The sequence below is a fragment of the Lagopus muta genome, chromosome Z (genome assembly GCF_023343835.1).
Source record: "Lagopus muta isolate bLagMut1 chromosome Z, bLagMut1 primary, whole genome shotgun sequence".
NCBI classification, from domain to species: Eukaryota; Metazoa; Chordata; class Aves; order Galliformes; family Phasianidae; genus Lagopus; species Lagopus muta.
In genome coordinates, this window is record NC_064472.1 from 55,121,569 (window position 1) to 55,144,472 (window position 22,904).

General features: G+C 41.7%; 1 protein-coding gene across 3 annotated transcripts in view; it reads left to right on the top strand.

The window, feature by feature from the left end:
- The window catches only part of ABCA1 (ATP binding cassette subfamily A member 1), a 91,872-nt gene that overhangs the window by 19,323 nt on the left and 49,645 nt on the right, over nt 1–22,904 (top strand). For all 3 annotated transcript variants that reach the window (XM_048931043.1, XM_048931046.1, XM_048931045.1), the window contains exons 3-5: nt 1,550–1,643; nt 5,276–5,417; nt 6,161–6,282. In XM_048931043.1, the coding sequence (XP_048787000.1) occupies nt 1,550–1,643; nt 5,276–5,417; nt 6,161–6,282 (358 nt within the window). The remainder of the gene's footprint in view (nt 1–1,549; nt 1,644–5,275; nt 5,418–6,160; nt 6,283–22,904) is intronic.

The following is a 22,904-nucleotide window of genomic DNA, read 5'->3' on the forward strand; positions in this document are numbered from 1 at the left end:
TACTCAGAGGTGCAGCTTGCTGCTGTTAGTGGCTGTGTGCCTGCCACTGTCATTGCCCATTATAAAAATGGAGGCATTTTTTTGTTAGCATGGTTTCAGTGGAGTTTCTTATCCAATGATCACAGTATGTGCACAAGAATGGTGGGAACTGGTACCCCGAATTCATCCTGTGGATCTGATACCATTGCCAGAAGTGCTGGTGAGAATGACATTCAGTTTTCATTTCTGGTCATGGTTGCCATTTGGCTGGATATCAGCCATTGGGGTATCTGTGAAGATACATAAATGGTTTCCTTTGCTGGACTGTGGCATTAGTTTTGACGTTTGATTTTGTGGTGTGAAATTTATTCAAGATAAAGTAGTCAAGAAATCTCACCTTTAAATTTTCCTAGAGTGCTCTGTGTTAAATGTCAATAGACTAGTTTCAGCTGTTAACAGTGTAGAATAGGAAAACACATTTGTGAGGGGACTATCTCCTCCACAGGGTTGCAGATCTTATCCCATTTGGCTTGGTAAGAAAAACATGGGTATCTTATTGAAAGATGCTTTTTTCCAGAGAGGGTGAAAAGATTTCTCTTTACTTGACCAAGAAAACACTTTTTTCCTTCTCTCAAGGGGGAAAAGTGCAAGATGTTGCAGCATTAAAAAAAAGCAACTGTGTTTTCCTTGTATCAGGCTTACCTCGAGTGCATTTAGGCAGTTTTTCTGGAATGGGAAAGAAAGGGATAGCAGGTGAAGCTATGTGTTGTTGCTTATATCTCAGAAGCTCTGAGTTGAATTATTGCTTTGTCCATGTTCTTCTGTAGGATATAGCACTATTAGTGATTTTCCCTGTGCTTCAATTTCCTAAAAAAAAAAAAATATATATATATATATTTTTAATAGTAAAACCTTTTCTTCTATCCTTATCTGATTACTTCAACAACTGAGTTCTTTCTGTCTTGAACTATGAGTACTCCAGTGTTTGCGGTGTTTACCTATCTTGGAGAGTATAAATACATTAGAAGCAAGCAGTAATTGGTGTAAGCTTAGTAGCTTTGCTCTCTTGATAACAATATATTTATCTAGCAGAGAAATTAAAGGATTTAGCGTAGCTATGCACTGGCACAATATTCATCTCTAATATTAGGGTAACAGCTGAGATGTTTATTGTGAAGATGGAATAGAAGTGCTTCCCACTAGCTCTAAAATACGAGGCCAGAAAACCAGCTGATTTCTGGGAAGAGTCATAGGGAGATTTCCTTCAGATTTCTTTCGGATTTCTTTCTTTCAAGGGATGAGGAGAACTTAAAAAAAAGCCAAAAATAACCCTTGTTAAATGCATCAAATTTAGTCTTGCAACTCGCCTGTATCAACAACAAACGAAAAACCTGTAACTTTTCACTGTTCTCTGAAGTTGTAGGAACAAACTTTTTGGTCCTGGAATGCATAACCAAAGGGGTGTGAGAATGTGCTTGCAAAACTATGCTGTCTTAGAAGTGGATTGTACTGGAAACTCTGTTCTGCCCTGTATTTTGGATATGACATTTTAATGCTTTGTTGTTTCCAGTTCCAGCTGCTGATCGAAGTTGCTTGGCCTCTGTTTATCTTCTTCATCCTGATCTCTGTAAGACTTTCATATCCGCCCTACGAACAACATGAATGTAAGTACCAAACACAGCAGCTGCACAGAGAATGGTTGTTATTTCAAGGCTAGAAGGCAGCAGTGCCAACTGGCAGGAGACAAAGATCAGGGGTAATGGTTGCATACCTCTTTGTAATCTTCAGAGAAGTTTTAGTGGCTGCTTTCCTTCAATCTTGGGAACTGAAGCATGTTCTGACAAGTTAATGTTCCTCGATGACTGTATTTTGCTGCTGTTTTTCTTGCCCTTGCTGTTTTTGCATATATAATGTATTAGCCAAGGAATTGCTGTGGAAATGTGACAAGGCTGCAAAACCCACACAGAACCTAAGCTTTATTTCTCATTCTTGTTCTGCATGTGACTGTATAAAAAGTGGTGTTCAGATCTCTAAGAAAGCAATCTCATTTTCAGACAGTAACGTGGGCTAATGTATTACATAAAAGAACAGAAGAGCAATTTGACTCCTAACTGTACAGTGTCAACTTTCTATTCAGTAGATTGAGCAGTCGCACATTTATGGGAAAAACCATTGTAGTTTTCTCTTTACATCATAAATGGGTACATTTCAGCTTTTCTGTCAAAGGGAGCTTATTCTTGCTCTGCAGATGACTGTGGTGGTAGCCATTTGATTTAGGAAGCAGAACTCACTGAAGCAATGTGCTTAATCTTAAATGCGATTGGTAGTGATTTCATGTTTCAATTAGCTGACTATGGAGGAGCTCTTTGTTTATCTTTCCTTTGCCTGATTACTACAAGGTAAAGGCTAAGGGTCAGCGCAGCATGTTTCTGGAGGGCACTCTGGATTGTTTCATTCTTAAAATAGGTAAAGAACTAGCTCTTATAGCACTTAACCCTGTGGTTTTTTGAAAGTATCTGGGATATTTTATGTTGCTTACTGGGCTTTAAAGCTAGCTTTTCAAAGTTTAAGTGCAAATAATGTCTGCAACTTCCTGATGTGGTTTGGACCCTGCTGGTCTCGCTCACCACCTAACTCTCTTTGTTTTGTGGCTGGCAGGGTAATTGAAATTTCTCTAAATGCAATCTTGTACTTTCGTGCTAGAAATTCAAATTACCCCTCCTGACTGTTACAGTAGAACTAGAAGAAATGCCTGCACAAAGGATGTGGAGCTTGAGAGAAACAATACACATTTGCTCATTTGATACAAAGAACTGCAGCAGTCTCTTGCTAGCTTGTACCAGTCTCTTGGTACTTCTTGCCAGCTTTGGCTGTGCTGGATGTAAACTCAACCCTAGCAAGATCTGGTTTTTTTCAGCTGTTCAGAGTGAGTGTAATACAGGATTGGGACTGTTAGTTGTTAGCCTCTTCGTACATCCTTTGGTCTGGCACCTGTTGTCAGAAGAATTTTAATTATCTCTCACCTGTATTCCTTTTTCCTTCCCATTTTTATTGACTAAAGTTTTGTCTTCTCCCTCTGTTGGCATCAACAGTAGTAGAGTGGTGAGTATCTACTAAATTAAATTCACACTTTCTGGTTAATTCCTCCCCTGTTCTCAAAAGCTTTCAGAAAAATGGAAACTAAATTCTTTCATTTAAGTCTGGATTGGTTTGACTGATTATTCACTCACTGACAGAAATGGATATGTTGTGTAGTAGAACTTTTCTTTTGCTGCGTGTGAGCAGAGATGCTGGAAAGAAACCTTGAGTTCATGATGGACCCTGTGGCAACATTGCATGCCTTTAGGGGAACTGGATTGTTATCTGTGGTGACAGTACTGTGTGCTGTTACAAAATGGCTTACAAGTGAGGCTTAATCATAGCAGTAACAGAGCTTCATGCAAGTGCTTTGCAACCTCCAGACAGCCTAGTTATTTTAGTGGTACAGTTTGTTTAATAAACTGATAAGAATTTCAGCTCTCTTTCAGCAGAACCAGGGGTTGCGCCATTTTTCTAATCTGACTTACCAGACAGGACTTTTCTTTCCCTGCTCATATGAGTAACCTTTTCCTGAAAACTTTAAAGATAGATAGGTGGCTTTCACCAGATCAGCCAGAGAAGACATTTCAAACTGTGATAACTGCCTGTCGTCACTTTCATGTCATTAGGGTTTTGTTTCAATGTAGTGTATAAGTATCTTTATCAAGAGGAACTTCTAGTGAGGCTGCTGCTGTGTCTTGTTGAGCTTGACTTTTCCATTCCTGTGAACCCTTCAAGACGTTCAAAATGCACTTCATTTGGAAGAAAAAAAAAAAAAAAAGACCAATATATAGAAGAGCTAGATGCGATACAATTGGAAAGGTTGTTCTGATAAATTGTGCCTTCTGACTAACACAGCTGTCTTAGAACAAGGTAATTCCTGCTTTACTCTTCTTTAGGAAACTGCATTTGCATGCTTCACTGAGTTTAGAAAAATTACCATGAATTCTTGTTTTCATGTTGCTTTTAGTTTTATTTTTTAATCCATGCAAAATTTTATCCATGTGAAGTAAAAGGCATTGAGAAGAGAGAAAGTGTTTCTTTGAGAAATTTTAGGAGAATAATCCAAATGTTTAAGCATTTTTCCTTTCATACCCTCCCCATACTCTTCTTACAAAAACAGAAATGAAACAAAAGCCAGATAATTCAGGTAAATAGTGTTTCTATTTTGAAAAGAATACTAGGAACTAATAGTCCCCTTGGTACTGGAAACAATGAACCTTTTGGTTTCCTCATCTTTCTCCTGGACAGAGTCCTTGCCTTTCTCCAGGGAGGGCTGACAATCTGCCTGTCTTCTCCCCACTGCTGTCTTCTCCACCATCTGTACTGTCCAACCTTGTTGAGTTTGAGCAGCTCTAACTTCTCATCCTTTGAGGACTTGGTACTGCTGTGGCTGTGGGGGTAGCCAGCTACCTCCTCATCTGACTGCAGGCATGTGAGGATGAAACAGGCACAATAGTGTAAGGTTCTGGGAGCAGTGGATGGGGAATATGAGTCTCAAAGTCTTGAGGAGCTGTTCTTATATGAGAGATAGTGAGGAACAATGTAACATCCCTTCTACTCCCTGGGTGGGGTAAGAAAGCAGGTTCATTTGTGGAAAGCAGAGTGATAAGTCATCTCAGAAGCGGGATTATATGATAGAAGCCTTTCTTCTGGAGTCCATGCGATTCACAGATACAAATGTCATACTGGTGGAGTTCTGCCATGGGCAGTTCATTACTGCTTTAACTCTCACCAGATTTTGTAACGTAAACAGGATGTGAATGTTGAAATATGACTTAAGTAGGTCTTCAATAGCAAGAGTTGAAAACTTGTAATTGGTGGGCAGGTGTATAAGTGTTGGAACTCTGAAACTCAAACTGTTATGGGAGAGCAGTGACATACTTATCTCAGGTAAACCAACACAGGCAACTCACAAGTGCTGACCTTGTGCTTTTGCACTTACGATGCATGCAAGTGAGGAGAGAATTTTGAAAACAAAATAACCAGAAATAATGGTGCAATGTTCCTAACAAAGTGTAATTTTTAAGTGGAGGAGGTAGGTTTGTGCAGAGAAGTTAACATCAACTCAACCTTTTTGAAGTTGACCATTATGCTCTCTTAAAAGCAGTGTGAGGCAGTAAGCTGGACAGAATTGCCATTGCCCTTCTCTACTACATAGTGTTATGTCTGTCATGTGTATTGTGTCTGTCTCCTAACTATTGTGTTTTGGTTTTAGGTCACTTCCCAAACAAAGCTATGCCCTCAGCAGGAACATTGCCCTGGATACAGGGGATCATCTGCAATGCCAACAACCCTTGTTTCCGCTACCCAACACCAGGGGAATCCCCTGGTATTGTTGGAAACTTCAATGCATCCATGTGAGTCTGCCTGCTTTTTCCTTATCTCTTTTCTCTGGGGAGCATATGGGAAGGGCATATTTTGAAGTCACCAGTTCTTTGTGTAACCCTGTGCTGTTGAGAGCCAAGTCTGTTGTCTTAGTGATCATTGTGAATTCAGTCCACAAAAAGGTGAGATGCAAGGTCTGTTTTTCAGAGAGCCCTTTTCCCTGGCCAACAGACCTCTGAGATGAATGGTGTAGGAGTGAGAAAAAGGATCTGATGGGACTCTCCTTCTTGTTTATTGCTGGCTAATGTATTACGGGAAGCTCCACTTACGGTCAGCATTGTTACACCCTGCCTTGTTTGCTGAATTTGTACTGTCAGGCCTGCTGAAGCTGATGCAGAACAAAAAGTGCCTTCAACCCAGAAAAACACTTGAAAAGGGATAATGGCATATTTAAAATATTGAGCTTTTGTGTGGAAGCAGTTAACAAGCAGCAGGAGGCCCTATCCATCCTAGTCTGAACTGCTTTCAAATGCTTGGAGGTTACTGACCTAACTTGTTTGACCCTGCTTTAGCAGTCATCTTTAATAAGGCTCCTTAATTTTCCCAGGAATCATCACCAAAGAAAGGGTTTGTTGTAGTGGAGAGAGCAGTGTCATAAGTGAAGGGACTGAAGTTTAAAACTGGGACGTGAAATTTTGTCTGTGAATACTGGCTTACAGAACTGATGACTGGTGCTTTTTTTGTTGTTGTTGTTTGTTTGTTTGTTTTCCACCAGTGTTTCCCGCCTATTTTCAGATGCCAAAAGGTTACTCTTGTACAGCCAACAGGACACAAGCATAAAGGATGTCCAGACAGTCTTGGCAAAACTGCGGAAACTGGGAAACTTCTCTGGCTTAGGTAATGGCTCGGCAGAAGGAGTCACCTACATCTGATGTTTTTTGTCTAGCTAATTCTGCACATGTGTACATTCAGCATCTCTGCCCATGACAGGGAGACTGGAAGGTCCCCTCCAAACTAAGCCATTCTATGATTTCTGAAATGTGCAAGAACAGGAAGGTGCATGCTTATAACTGGTTGCTCATCAGTCTCTTTCCCATCTCTCAGAAGTAGCTTAAACTTCTCCAAGTTAGAGCTTTGTGTGCTCTTTAGATTATTTTGTGGAAGAGAAATGATGCCAAGGATAGCAGCTATTTTGGGTGCGATATTACAGTCCTAAAACTTGTTGAAGTGAATTAAAATGCTTTCTTTCTAAAAGAACTTTAAGTAGTGGGTGTTTTGGAAAACACTACTTACTTTACTGTTTTGTCAGTGAAGCAACAAATCCCTTATGGCTGGAATTTACCCCTTTACTACATAAGCTGATTAAGTTGGTGATGGAGGGCAAATAAGCAGAAGCCAATGCTGGCTTATGGTTTGCAGACTGAAAGCTGACTATTATCACTGTCAGATGACAATTAAATCTTCATTTCCGTTCTTGGTTTTTAGTTTCCCTGGGACAATTTGGAGTGGGATACTTTATTCTCTGCTATTGTCCAATAAGATTTTTAATTATAAATTCCAAAGAAAGTGTTTTGTCTTGAAGGTTCTTTAATATGTGTCATAAAAACTGAAAATCTTTGTTTTCAGCTGACATAGGAAGATCTGCCATGTTTTCTTATCTGTCCAAATGAAAAGGTGGCTAGTGTGAGATCACACAGAAAGCTTGCAGCAGATCTGGGACTTGCAGCATCTTTACCCAGTCTTGGGGAATGTAACTGGTTTCTCATTATTGCTAAGTTTCTCTGACATGGCAACATGCTAGAATTTTTTGGGTACTTTTCTCTGAAAGATTATTTTTCTTGGCTAATTTGTTGGTGCTGCATGCTTCTTTCAGAAGCAATGGAAATGAATGATTTAGAAAAAAAATACCTAGTGGAGCACAGCCACTGAGTGCTTTCATCTACAGTGAAAGCAGTCAGTGGCATTTCAGAGCTTTGTGCAAGTTGTCCCTCGTTTTACCATTATAGTGCTCTTTTCATCTGGGCATGACTCATGCTCCATGAAGGAGAATACCTGGTGGGCTGTGAATAGTTTCACGTGTCTAATGTGATCTGAGCATACTTTTAAGACTGAGGTATCCTTTTTATGTTCTTTCCTGTGTTTCTCAGTACATTGTGAGTCACTTTGAAATTGTCTTGTTACTGACAGGTTGCCAGATGTATGCTGGCTGTACGTACAGGCAGGTGTGCAAAGGCTTTGTTGTGGATCAACAACTCTCTCCCCTTCAGGGCTGTGAAGAATCCTGATGTGATCAGATGTGCAGGTGTTGGCGTGAGCTACTGCCTTTCTTTCAGCATTACTTGTTGTTTACTAATGTGTAAACAGCACACTTCATAGCAGGACTCAAAATCTGCAGTGCCAGGCAGCACCATCATTCTTTTTTTTCACCTGAGTTTTGGGGGGAGGAAAGGGTATGTGGTGAACACAGGGATGAACCTGAACACAGACGATAATAAACATAATCAAAATCAGCTACAGCGACTGTATTCCTGAAGGAGAGATTGAAAGCACTTTAAAAGGGACTTGTCAAACCCTTGGTTTATCTCTGTGGTATTCTGGCAACAGCAAAAGTTGTCACCAGTGTCTGCATTGCTGTCTGCAAGTTAGATCTATCAAGGAGAGAAGATAATGGTGTTTTGTACTGAAACATGCAGTAAGCATCAAATATGGACATCTGTAAGAACATGATCAAATCTGTAAGCTGAAGCTCTCATTGCTGGGAAGGCTTGAGGGGGAGGAGTGATTGCAAGAAACATTTCTCACAGGGAGTATTGTACAGGAGAAAAGTCAGAATGCTTGTGTTTCTTTATACTACAAAGACTAGGGTACTGACTGCAAAAAAACAAGCGTCTGACAAGTCATCAAAGATCCTATTACTGTAATAAAGTAATTCAAATGTGTAGCTTAAAAAATCCTATATCAAGCTCTGTGTCATTAGGGTGACAGACTGTCCATTGTTAGTATGGCTTGTAGGGAACAAAGCTTGTTTGTCCTTCTCATGATATGCTCATTTACAAAGCCTCCAGCCAGGAGGTCCCTTCTGCCCACTCTTAGGCTGGCTGATTCACTCTCTGGCAGCATGCATAAGACAGCACCCCTAATCTTAAAAGTGTCTGTGTTTATCCTTAGCAGTGCTTAGATCCCTGTTGTGCTGCTCTTCACAGAAAGGTGTGAGGAACGGCTTAAATCCCTTCCTCTCTGAGATACTTCCCCCACTAAGCAAAACCTAAGCAGACTGGAGTGGTGAATGTCAGATGAGAGCATGCTTCCAAAACTGAAGGGATGCCCTGAGTAATTAAAAGCCATCTGGTGTACAGGAGTAAAACTCCTTTGCCTACTTTTGTTCAGTCATTTCCTGCAATTAGTAGGAAGGCTGATTACCTGATGAGTTGATCTTTTTTTTTTTTTTTTTTTTTAAATTTGTAATACCTGGATGTATACAAGTATAACTTTGCAGCTTGAATTTTCCCAATGAGATTAACAGTATGCTCCGTTGTGACAGGGACTCACCTGCAATCTCTGCAGCTCCCTCTTCTTTTAGGCTGGTTTGATGTCCATTTTCCACACGCTTCCATTGCTGCTTGAAGCTTTGAAAAAAGCTTCGTGATCACCATGTAGGCAGTCTATGGGTCTATTTCTTTCAGATGTTTGAATTGGTGAGAAGAGAGTTTGTCAAAGTCCTTTGTCTTCAAACTTGTTTTCAAAAACAACTTTCATAAACCAATGTCCAAACGGGGACTGTTGGTGTTTAAACTGAAATGAAGCAGATTCTGAAGGCCTGGGAAGGGATCTTGCTTTAACATAACATGGCACTTACACAGGCGCCAGGAAGTCAGGGGGAGCCTTGGTTAAACACACAAGGTAGGACCCAGAGATTTTCTTAGGCAGTGCTTTGCACTCATGCCAACAGCCTTTGTGTCTGTTGTTTCTTGGTGTGATGAGAGGTGATCCCTCGGAGCAGGTTAGTCTTCCAGGAGCTAGAGAAATGATCTGCTCTGCTCCAGAGCTTTTCAGTTAAGAAAGGAGGGTGGGCTCAGTTGGAAACAGCCATGCTGTCTGTACAACACCTTTTCTTGCCAAGAGAAAATGCTAACCAGTGATGAGAGGGACTTCAGCACCTGCAGCTGTATGGGGACTCTGTTCATGGCTGCTTTCAGCAAGCCATGAAATCTATGCGGATGCGCACACATACCGCAGCACAATCGATTTTGCGGGCAGATGCCAATGCCCTCTCCTTGCTAGCAGTTGTTACATTTCTGTCCAAGAATGTCACCAAGGTCTTCAACATAAATACGATAAGGTGAACTACAGATCAGAACAGAGAGTCAAAGACCTTGGTGACTGCTCCTCCAAGAGCATGACATGGCTGTTGGGATTGCAGCCTACCATAGGCTTGGCACACTGGAAACAGGCACTGGCTTTGTAACTGTCCTCAGCACTGCTTTAGTGGAGGATAAAGTGGTACAATAAGCATTCCTTCTGTTCTGGAAGGTGGAGGTACTGCTTGCTTTTGGCTCTGAGGCATCCATTCTTTTTATCCTCTTCCTTACAATGCTTCCAAACATTTTGCTCAGCAATGCCATGAGATAATAAAAATCAAAAGGTAAAGTTAAAGGCATCTTCTGTGGTTGTGGCTAGCAGTTACATATAGAAGGCTGTTTAGCTGGTGTTTACTTCATTGACTCTTAGTTTTCAGTAATCCCAAAGGACACGTTTTTATTTTCCTTGAATCCAACCCAACTAAACAGTAAGGGAGCAATGAAGTAGGCAGGGGGAAACAAACATTGCCTAAGAAATTGCATCAGATCTTGGGCTGTTATTCTACACGTGCCCTCCCTTTCCTGGTTGTTTGCTAGATTACTGTCACCCACAGTTTAGGAGAAACGTCAGCTGGATGGCATCATCTGCTGATGTTGCGCCTTGATGTCTCTAAGACCTGTACAGACAGATGTACAGGCTGACGGGTCTGCGGGAGGTCTGGTCAGGGCTAGTGGTGCTACTTCTGTTTCAACAGGTAAAGAGTGATGAAGGGTGTGGGCTAAACAGTGGCCTTGGGAGAGGCTTTCTGGTGGTATGTGACCTGCTGTATGATTATTAGGATGCTCAGGGAAACAGGATGTTCTGCATTATCTACTAGATGACTTTGAGGTGATAGATAGCTCCCTCTTCAGTGTCTTCTCCCTAATAAAAATAACTCCACACCCTCAAGCTAAACATTTGAATCTGTTCTTCCACCTTCTTGCATCTCCATAAGTAAGCAAGTTCCCTCCTTGATTTATTTGGAAGGATCCTAGCAAAAACCAGCCAGGCTAGAATGAGGACTAACAAACCGTATGTCTGGCTTTTGTGCCCAGAAATACAAGTGGTTGCAGGGTAGCATTCCTGGTATCTCATGGTAGGTTGTAAATACACAATTGGGTGGCCTGATACTGTGCTCCATTAGTGGCACATGGATCCTTGCTTTTCCTTCAGGCTGGGGAAATGCCATAAAAATATTGCCCTATGGTACTGGTGGAGCAAGCATGACTCTCAGGGATGTTCTAGGAAGTCCAGTTGTTGAACATGGTTTACTTTTAATGTGTTTTCGGTTTGTGTTACTTTGTGTTAACCCTCAGCAGAGCACCCTGGGAGGTTTTTGGCAGTCTCCATGCTGCTGCTCTCAGCTCAACGCGTGCAGCCAGCAAGGGCAGCCCAGATCTGTTTGGAAACAGAGGTAATTCTGCTTTGGTCAGGTGCAGTCTGTCAGCATGGAGCGCATGGAAGAAGCTGCCAGCATTGGATACTCAAATTGTTCTGTCATGTGCCATGTGGATTAGTTAGTTAGAAGACTCAGATGCGTACAGCAGTTTTCCCATTTCTACCTCCTTACCTTTTTTTTCACATCTCTGAGTCTCTCAGCAGGCACATATGTGAGTGTCCTTAGATACACTTTTCTTTTCCTTCTTTGAGGTGAATTGGAATTGTGCAGGCAACTGTGAATCTGGTAGAAAAACCTTTCCAAAGCCTTGGAAGAGCAGTTGAAGTCCCTTACTACAGGTAGTGACTGAAGCCTCTGTGTCAATCCAGAGAGTTCATTTTCTCTGTTCTAAACTCCAGCAGGCAGGCTAGCAGTCAAGAGGTACCAAGACTGAAAAGACTTATTACAGCATTATTCATCCCAAATTTTGCATTCTGTAGTTAGCTGTGCAACTTTTTTGTTAGAGACGTGGCATAGTATTTGCTGAACTACATGTTGGCTCACTTATCACTTCCACTGAAGTCTGCTTGTGCTTTTCTTAATATTTCAGAGGTGAAGATGAGATTAAAGTAATAAAATATTGCTGGTAGAAGTTTGGGTATGAAGGTCTACTCTACTGTTTAACTATTATTAAGAGCATCATTCTTGCTTCCTACATGAACTTACAGAGATTTTTATTGGTAACAGCATTGTGGTTACATGACTATGCCTACAGGTTGGGATGGGTAATCAGATACAGAATAGTATGCATTGGTGTCTTGTGTTTCTGCAGAACTGGGCTTTGTTGCCTGATTTTGGTCTGAACTTCCCTTCAGCTGAGATGTTATTGTAGTGAGAGGCATAGGTAGAATATCTGTATGTGTGAATGTAAGAGGGAAACATTAAAGAACCTTTGGAAGTGGAATTCAGAATGTCCAGTCAGCATTACATTATGTCTGGCCTTCCTGTAAATGATGCACTGTAAATGATGAGCTTGAGTAAAATAATTCAGAATCCTGTGACAGAAAACAATGTTCCATGTTAAAAAAAAAAAAAAAAACATACAAGGAAAATCACAAGGATGTCAGCATTGGTCTATGTTGGCAGAGGGCTGCACTAGCATTTTGGTTGCTTTAAGGCTCACTATCCTGATGGTGCCAGCTTATAATTTGTCTGCACCATAACCACCAGTGCCCATAGTTAAAATTTGCCACAGTGCTTTTACAACAGACTAAAAAAAAATTTAAAACATCATTATACTTTAAAGGCACTGTGTTTATCTTATCATTAATTTGTCTATATAGAGTAGTGATAAAACCAGAATTGCTTATCATGCTTTTCACAGCATGTTTGGTATCAGCTGCAGAAGCAAGACAGCAGGAGATTTCTGAGCGGTTTCTTCAGTCTCCTAAAACTCTCTTAGGCCTGTTTTTTCAATGCTGACTGCTATCCATACCCTGCAAATAAAATCAAGTGTTAAATAAACAGTTGCATCTTTCATGCTATCCTATTATCTCACTCACATGTAGAAATAACCTTATCAGCAAAGCTTCCTAACAAAAGTATGTTGCTGAAAATGCATTCTCAGTGCTAACTCCACTTTGTGTTTATATTCTCCATTTTCCATCTGAGAATTTCTGGGTTTGTTCTCATGACTCCTGATCTTGGTAGACTGCCTAATTTGTAGAAGATTGTGTTTGTAGCCAAACTGAGATTGGATGAGAGAAGGAGCAACAGAGCGCTAACAGCAAGCACAATATGAAAGCAGTCTCTTGGGTTCAGCTATTCTCAGGGCATTTCCATAGACTCTCACATGAAAGTGGCTGTCAAGAAATTGCCACAGCTGGAAAAATCCCTGATCTTCTTGGTATCTGACTTGGTACTGAGGATGGAGCATGTGATTTTGATCAGACCTACTGTATCTCCAAAGTTAATATTTAATTCTGAAGCCTGTTCAGGTAGTAATACATTTAATCTTCAGTGTGCACTGCAAACATTTATTATCGAATTCTACAGCATCCCTATGAGTTAAGTAAATAAACAGCTGCCAAAGAAATGGAGTTCTCCTTTTGCAAGATAGTAACATGTGACATAGTTTTAAATGTAGTCAAGGTGCAGTAAACGATGCTAGCTTGGAAATACTGTTGATGTTGAATCAAGGTTCATTTTTATCCAGGCAACATCACTGTTTGATCACTTCCTGTGAAAGTCCATAAAAAATAAATTTCTGTAGGCTGCCTTTTTCATGAGCATTCAGTTTGATTTACTTATTTTTGTTCTAAAATAAGTGACTGTCAGTGTTGGGATTCTGACTAAAATCAAACATCATATTCTATCTCCAGCTGCCAAACTTCTTTGTTGCTTCAACAAACAGCAATATTGTTTATCTCCAGTCCTAACTTTCTTAGTGCAGCTACATATTATCAAGTAGTGATTGCATTTTCTGGGAGATGAATTTCTAGTTCAGGTTGTGTTTTCTGCTTGTATCACACTTTGCAAGTTACTTGTTCACAGAATTGGAAAAATCCTTTGAAATGGAGTGAAATTGTTGCAGAATACAAAGACGGTACACGTTTTTATGTTAACTGAATTTTAGTAATTAAGTGAGCTTGTTAGAACTGAGTATTGCTTGTGCCTCTGTGGAATGAGATTCCTTAGCTGAGGAAAAATAAGCTCCACTGCAGGCTTTGCCCTGTTTTTTTTTCATTGGCATTACTGAGGTTCATGTGAACGATATTTGGGCTGACCTGTGACATATATCCTCTATAAACAACCAAAGTTCATTCTCCTTTCTGTTCAGCTTCAATTTTAAGGATGATGCAATAAAAGACCCAATTATAACATCCTTTCCTGTTGGTTTCTTAGCTTTACTGCTCTTCTAAAAAGGTAACTTTCTAGAGGCAAATATGCTTGAACATTAGATTTCTGTTGACAGTGGTAGAGGGTTTGCATGATTACAGTCAGTGCAATCAGAACTTAACAAGCATAATCTGTTACACCTCAAGACCTCCCTTCCATGTAGTTCTCTATGTATTTCAGCATATTCCCCTTAAACCTAGTTGGACCACATCTGAGGCTGACTGAGCACGCACATATCAGAAGTGGATTTGTTGATGGGGCAAAGATAGTTTATGGTGAAAATAGCAGCATCTCAATCTGGATTCTTATTCTGATTTGTATCAACCAGATACTTAGTAAAGAACCAGCTGTTATCTAACTAATAAAATGGCACTTCAGAACATAAAAAAGAAAAAGCCACCACCAAAGCCCTTTGTCACTCTCAGCCAAGGTATGTACATGAAAGAAGGGTGCCCCAACAGTTGTTCTTGTAGTACATGCACAGGTGTGACATCATCAGCAGTCATCAGATACCTCTTCTCATCTATGTTATTCCCTTCTCTCTTCACACACTTGCTTACTGCCCAGCTAGTTGGGAAAACATTAATTAGGGTGCTGTAAAGCCAGGAAACAGAAATCAAGACAGTGGATCAATTCTTTAAGCTTGCAATTGTCTTCATCTTCATCCATGCTTCCTTTCTTTTCACATTATTTTGTACTAGTAGCTGGTGAAAGTAAAAGAAATAATTTTATTAAGATGTCCATGTAGGTAATGCTCAAGGTTCCTGTATAGAACATGTTTTTCTTCCCCTTGATTGGGCAGGTCATGGATTCTGAAATGTATAGGACTGTGCTTCTAAAGCAACAAGTGGCACTGCTCTATGCTGTGTTTACTTGTAATGTTCTTGTCCTCTGCATGAAACAGGTGGCAGTAATGTACTCCATGATGCATTTTAAATAGGCAGGATACCAGTACTGAAGAGAGAAAATGGTCAGTATATGTTCCATCAAGAATGATGCTAAACTGAAGAATAAGCTCCTCAGGCTACCCAGGCAGGGTCATTTCTGAGCTTGCTGATGCTGATGTAAGTAGCAATGCAGCATAGTACCTCAGATACAATAGACGTGATCTTTGGCTAAGACTTGGTGTGTGAATTTGGGCAGGCCACTTCCACTGTGCGTCTGCTTTTCAAACTGTGTTTTTCAAAGGCTGAAAAAGTTTTTTTTTTCTAGCTATTTTGAAATGCTACTGCTCAGCGATCAGGAGCTGAATGGTTGCAAAGGTTTCCCTAAACTTGTCAGAGAACATATTTTCTTGTTCCAGTGCTGAAGCTTGATTCTATTTTCCTTTGGACTTGAACCTTAAAAACAAAGCTGAGCTATGTTATGACTAGCTTTCTGATGTTCATCTAAATTGAAACGCAGGGAATAGTCGTGAGGGTTGAAGTCTTTTAGACATAGGCATATGTTCAGAATAAGTAGATGGTGCTCCTGCTTAAATTAACTGAATTATGGTGATTGGCTGATGCTTGTAAATCTTCAGTATTTTGGCTCTCTTTTGGATTGGTTTGAGTCTGGGAAGCAGTTTGTTCTGGAGCTAGCTTTTGCTGTTGTATGCTTGCTTGAGGAGCATGAGGACTTTGCCCTCAATCTAGAAGTTATGTCGTTTCCCAACAGTAGGGAAAACAAGATGCACTGTGATCTGCTGACATCAGACCTGGTATCATGTTAAGCCAGATATGAGCTGAGTTTCCCCAAATCTGTTCTGAGAGCAAGGAAGGGAGCTGTGGCAGGATGCAGCTTTACACTCAGAGAAGGTGTGGCTTTTTTCTTCTTTCTTACAGTGCAAAGCCAAGCAGTGGCCTTGCAAGATGGCCAGGCTGCTTTGATCCTGGGCAGCTTTTCCTGTTATTTTGCTTACAGTTCACCAGTACCCATGCAGGTTTTGTAAGGAATGTCTTTCAAACTGTACACCTGGTGCTGGGCTGCTGCTGTTTGGAGTAGTGTGGTGTTGCTTGGGTGATTCTGCCTGCTGCTCTGTATCAGCTGTTCTGATACAGGTATTTTCTGTCTTTGAGTAGCAGTCTTCCAGATGCTTGCTCACGTATCCAACTCATGAAAATCCTTCCACTATTAGTAATGGTCATCTGATTAAAATGTCCAGTTCTGCTCTTTCCTATGACTTGAATTTGAGGTCACTTGCCCAAGTATAAGCAATGCTGGACTGGGTTCTTGTTGGTCACAACTAGTACTTCCACTTAGATCCATGATTTTTAATAGCATAATTTTACACCATGCATTCTCACAGCAGTTTGCCACTAGCATACTGGTCTTTGTTTTGTTTTGTTGTTTTTATTCTTCTGAATGTGACCATTCCATTTGTTTTCCGGTCTGTATTTATTGATTTCAATGTATTTTATTGTGTCTCTGAGTTGATGTTTCAGAGTATTCAAAATCTGCATGTTATCTAGGGCATAATGTTCCTAGTGTAGTCAAAATCTAAGCCTTATTTTTAGCAACCAACCCTTACCTTCTGGCTCTTTAGAAGCACTTCTGTGGCATTGCCAAGTATGTATTTTTTACTTCTGAGCTGGATTTGAACGTCAGAAACCTTCTCCATAGCCTGAAACATGTTCTATATATCACTTTTGAACATTTGTTTGTTGTAATAATGAAGCATTATATCTGGTCGGACCTGAGGTATGTTATCAGGGTTGACAAGCCAGTTCATAGGTTGGGAGATGTGTAGCTTATCCTTATTTTGTGAAAAATAGCAAGAGAATTTTCAACCCGTTTTAAGTGACGTGTGATTCGGAGCTTTGCTTACAATCTGCTTCTGAAAACAGTGAATGTATTTGACTTTTCTTAAAGCCTGCTTCATTTATTGTGCTGTTTGAAGCCCAAGTAGTTGTGGTTTTGTTTTGTTTTATTTTCAGTAGGCAAGCTGTTGTCTGTGCTGATAACACAGCAGGGGGATAGGCAAGAATATCTTCTGTGGTATTATGCAAGACCTGGAGAGCGTGGGAGCTGGTATGCATCCCTTCCTAGAAGCTTTGGAGGCTGCATTTGTTCACAGAACTGCTCCTGAGCACCACGTGGCTTTTCACTTCTTCACTGATGGAGAGGCTTTCTATTCCATTTTTGTCACACGAGGGTTTTTGGGACTTCAGGTAGTACCTAAGCAAAGATACAGCTTTGTGTTTCTTGCTGACTTTCCATATAAGTTTGAAGCTACCTTAAACTGTCTCTGCATTCTTGAAGCCGACATGCCCTGAATAAAAGCTAACCAATCTCTTGTATCAGTGCAGTGTGTCAGCTGTACTTTCTATCAGAGCGGTTGTGCTGGCTGCTTTTTTAAAGCCCTTCTAAGCAAAAATGCTACCTTAAAGGGGAATGGAGTTGGCTCCAGAGCAGCCTGCAGGCCCAAGTTGCATGCTGACCTCCCAGTACTTCTCTTAATATGCAGCAGTGTTTTGTCCAGTGTTTACATTTGGCTCATGGTGAGCAAAGCAACAACCTTCTACTGAAGGTGCCAAAGATGGCCTGAGAGAGTGCTGTGTCAGGAGTTCCTGATCAGCAAGTTCAACAAATCAAAAGATCATCCTGCCCACATCTTCCAATTCCCTGTTCCCTGTTTCTCCTCCTGATCTTCTTCTAAACTCTGTGGCTGTTTTACTACACCATAAAAATGAGGTTGAAATCTCTCCTTGTGCCAGAGATAGACATGCTGCAGCAGTGGGACTTGTCTCTTGATGACAGTAAAATAGCATGACTGGTGGACCTCAAGCAAGGTGAACCTCTGGCAGGGGGAACCACTCTGATGTGCCTGTTAGCTTTGGTTATCCAATCACTTCTCAGTTCTCCATACTCACCTCCTCTGACAATTTTCATCACAACAAGCAGGAAGGACAAGAGTAGTGAGCCCCCTCTACAGGGGGGAAGGAAAGGGCAGGAAAGCGAGTACCTGTGGAACAGTGCATTCCTTTATTCCAGGAGACATCCTAGCTACTGGAGGTGGACAGGAGGCTGCCACCTCTCCATACACTTCACCAGAGGACATAACAGAAACATCAAAATACAAGACTTTTGTTAAATGAATGCTCTCTTGGGTGTCAGGGAATGCCTCCACAGACAGCACACGTTTCTGATGGACAAGGCAGAGACTTATAGCCTACTACGAAAACACATCAAGCCATGGCTGCAGAGGGAACATCACTTTGATTGCAAGCAAATTGGACTTGTGTTTTCACATGGGAAGATTCTGCACAATAGGCCTGCTGAGCTGCTTGACTTCTTATCAACAAACCAGGACACTGCCTTCTAACTTGTCCAGAGGGCAGTTTTTGCTCCTGTCAGTCTCAGTAGAGATACAGGCAGTTCTGAGAGCTATTCCCACAACATAGGGTGAAGAATGCCTGCAACAAAAGGGAAATTTAAACCATAGTAGCTGCTTTAAAAAAAAACTGTGTGTGTGTGTATATATATATATGTGTGTATGTGCGTGTATATCATATGTCACTCAATCATGCTTTCCAGATGTGTTGCTTGAAGCTGGGGTTATGAGGGTGGATGAAGATTTGCTATCTTGCCAAAGCACAACAGTAGGTCATTTGGAAGCTCTACTTTTCACAGTGGGCTGTTGGCTCAGTGGGGTATAACACTGTAACAGACTCATTTATTAGGAGATCATGATTTCCTTAGGATGAGCATCAATTCATGAGTCATTCAGGTTTCAGTTACACTGTTATTTTGTTCAGAAGCCTCTTTTTATGGGAAGTAGCCTCAGATAGTTCTGGTGTATAAATCAGTGGTGGGTAATGAGTGTGAAAACCAGATGAGGCATACAAGTCCACCTGTCACTTTCTGAGGAATACTTCCTGTATTTTCTATGGAAAAATTAACATGAAATTGCATTGCATTAAAACTCTGAGGAGATGCTCTACAGCTCTCTCTCTATAGAATAGTAGTTTTGTCCCAGCAGGGAACCAGGTACTGTGATCTGAACCTTCTTCCCTCACTGATTTCTTCTTTGTGTACTTGCAGAAGCCTGCTGTCCCTAATAATGCTAAGGCTTTATTAGATGAGAAATGAAGGGCCATAGTTTCATAAAAGCTTCTCCGTTGTCTTGATGCTTGGATGTAAGGAGCACAGACTTAGCCAAAGAGTAGTAGACCTGCAAACTGCAATGGATACACACCAAATAGCATAATTGTTTTCTGCCCTGAATGTTCTGTGAGTAGAAACTGAAATCCCCTGAAGATAAATAGGCACGCTTGTAGATGAAACACACTGCCATGCTTTCTTTTTAGTTTCTAAATTAAATGGCACAAATCCCCTTTTTCCTCTTCCTTCTCCCAGTTTTGTGTATGGACTTGCAGTCTCTGAAGCTGGGAAGTAAACAGGATATCTGACTATCAGACTGTTTTCAGTCGGTTCAAGTCAGTTTTAAAAACTGGTTGAAAATCTGGCTTATTGTAGATCACAAGCAAAGACCCTTTCAGCACAAAACTCACAAATTGAAGTCAGACCTGGTGAGCTTTGTACTTTACAGCTCATTGAGAGATGTTGAAATAACATTTGTGTGCCTTTTATTTTTAGAAGGCAGTGTTCAGGATATGAAAACTGTAGCCACAATTTCCGTGAGGTTTTTCTGCCCTATTGTTTCATTTTTAAAAGACACTGCATCATTACATTTCTGAAGGCAGATATGAGCCCACTGCACTTCCAAGAGAAGCAAGAAAGAATTGGAGGGACAGTTAGGTGAACACTCCTGCTCTCTAACCTATATCCACCTTTTTTTTTTGTCTTTCTTGTCTGCAGATGTTCTCAGTATTGCTGGAAGTAGTAGCAGTTTGCTGTGGGACTAGTCATGGTCATATAAACACTAAGAGCAGCAATTTAAAATTGGTTACTCACTTTATCTTCTCTTGCTCTCCTCTTCCACATCAACTGTGTTAAGAGCCTCTAAAAGTAGCTGGTGATGTGTTTCCAGGGTGAGGAAGGTAAAAACCTCTGACTCTGGAGAATGTGTGAACCACAGTCACCTTCTTCACTTCACAATCATTGCAGTTCTGATCTGCAAGGATGTTAGACTGTTTTATCCATGATGTTTCTCATGATCTCACGTAGCAGTGACTTGCTATTATTTATAGTGAACGTCTTTTGTTTTCCACCTTAACATAACCAGTAATGTAGCCAAATGCGGAGGTTCTGTTCTTCTTCTCAAGTTCATGTAGATGTACTGAGCCTCTTTTTCTGTTATCGTCACACTTATTTGTTTCTGAAGCTAGAAACAACCAGCCTAGCTCTGTGCACAGAAGTGAAGGTACATAAAGAGCTGAGCTGTTGGGAAACTGTCCTGAACTCAGCCCTTTGCATTCATTTGAAACAACTGACTTGCCCTGTATTTCATGAAGCCTGCATTTGTGAAATGCTGCCATGTGTGATTGTCTAATCCTGACCTGTGATTTCAGAGAGGAAGGGCGGTTTTGTGGTTAAGGCACAAGACTGCCAGCTCTGGAGACTTCTGCTGGAGACTTCCTTGCGTGACTGAGGGGAGACGCTTCTTCCTGCCCTGCATGGGAAGTGGTCTGTCTTCCTGCTTGTTTCATGTGTATGGTCACTATCTCCTGCTTTGCTGCTGCACAGTACCTGAGTTGGAGCTAGTCAGAACAAAAGCATGTCAGTACTACTAGGCATGCTGGCGTGAAGGTGCTAATTCATGGTTTATAAGCACAGGCCTTGTTTGTTTTCTTTGCTGTCAGCTTTTTTTCCTTTGGGGTCAGGACTGCAATTGCAAACACAGTCTATTGTAAATACCATCTATCTCACAATTTCTTCACTGTGAGACAGTGACATTGATTGCCATCCCACCAGAGAGATGGTTGACGTCAGATCTGATTGTGTTTGAGCACAGTGGCTCAGTCTGACCTCAGTTTGTACCCACTTTTGTGCCTGGGGCTCATCTTGGTTTGTGGGACCTGGGGATCTTAACAGGAGACTGTACCATGTGGTGGTGGTGGGGAGAGCCTGTGGGACTGGTTTTCTCTTGTAGGTGATGAGAGGTTGTCCTTTCATGGCAGCAGAGCATGGGGGATGTCTTTCTTATGTGCCCCATGAGTGCTACAGCTGCATTGCTCTGTGTTGGCTGGGTTTCAGTAGCCAACCAGACAAGTGCTTTTTGTCAATCTCTAGTGGGAGAGAAGATGCATGGGTTAAATCATGTTTGAACTGACACATTTTGCCTCGCATTTTTTGAGTAACTTGATAGTGTGTCTCAGCTTTTACATCAGGAAAGTATTACAGTAGTCATCCTTTGATTGTAAAGTGTGTTTTTCTACTCCAAGCTTTTGCATTATTAGGTAAGCTTAGTATTAGCCTTCAAAAGACTTATCTGTTTCTTTTGTTTACTATTTTTAGCGTGGTTCTTTTAACTAATGCTCTTATGTTTCCTTAGGCCCTAGCGGGTGAGCAACCTTGTGGGAGAATGATTGTTTTCAAGAGGAAATCTCTATTAACTCTCATATTTTTTAAACATCCAGGGCAGGAACTTAGACTGATGCCAGTGACTGTTGCTTTTGCGTGGCTTCACGTGCAGGTCATTATGCATGCCTCCACGTCTGAGAGTGATTGCATGAGATATGGAGCCACAAGCACTAGAAGTGGGATTGGATAGGGTGAGGGAGGATGTGCGGATGGCTGGCTGTTTGCTGTGGGTGGTGCAGCGTGACCATGGTGTTGGGGTTTGGTCCTTTGGTCTTGCAGAGCTCCCATGTGTTGTCTCAGGAGGACAAGGGTTATGACATGGGATCATGCCCAGCCAGCTGGAAGCTAAGTATCGTCCCACAAGCTGTTCTGATCACTTCACATGCTGGTAACTTTATGTTCTGTTCCCGTCATGTTTTTTTCCAAACGATGATGATAACTCCTTCAGGCATTTGTAGGAGTTTCCTTAGAAGGCAGCTTTAATTTTCAGCAAATTGTAGTGCTGAGCAAGTCTGGAAATACTTGGCATGATAAAAAGGAAAGGGAAAAATGCCTAGTTAAGTCTGGATTGGTTAATTACAGCTGTGGAAGATGGCAGGTCGTTCATTCCCATCACAATTGTGGAGAGGCCAGCAGCAGTCGTGGTGCTGCTCACGTTGCTTGCCTGCAGACACCTACTGCTTGCTTTCACAGGACAGGCTCAGCATCCCTGCTTTCTCCTCTCAAAAAGTAAACAACCAGCAAGGAAGATATGGAAAAGTAGGAAGATTATTGCTTTGCTGCCTTTGTTTTTAAAAGTGAATGGCCCCTTTAAGAGGAGCACGAAAATGTGCTCTGATCAAGGACAGAATAAATAAAAAAGCTTGCAAACATCTGATCTTCCCATGCCAGGGTGCTTTCAGCCAGCTACCCCTTTGTCCCAACAGTTTCCGAACTGCGGATGATCTCACCAAAAAAAAAACAAACAAGGCCCAGAAGTGTTCGGGGAACTCAGTGCCCTTAGGAAACAGCCGAGGAATCAGGGCTGGGGGTGATGTTTCTTTCGGCCTCGGTGAGCAATCCGGGGAGCAGAATGCTGTGGTCCCTACAGCGGCAGCTGGTTTCCGTGTGAGGCTGCTCTGCGGAGAGGGCGGGGGAGAGAGAAGCCTTCGTCCCAGAGTAACCTCTGCATCGCCTCGGTGGAGGGCGGTGGCGGCGGTGGCTGCTCGCACGGAACAAGACGACAGGACGTTTGTAACCGGAGATGTGGATGAGGGAGCAATGACCGCCAGTAACCCCACGTGCTACGCTGCCAGAGCTGAGTGCCTAGCAGCCTGCCTCACCGCCTGGCCTGCATCAGCCCCGGGCCCTGGCATGCGGCAGTGACCTTGGCTCCATGGATGGCAGCCAGCTCCTCGCGAGGGTTCTTCCGCAGGGTGGGTTTTCATGCAGGTATTGCCAG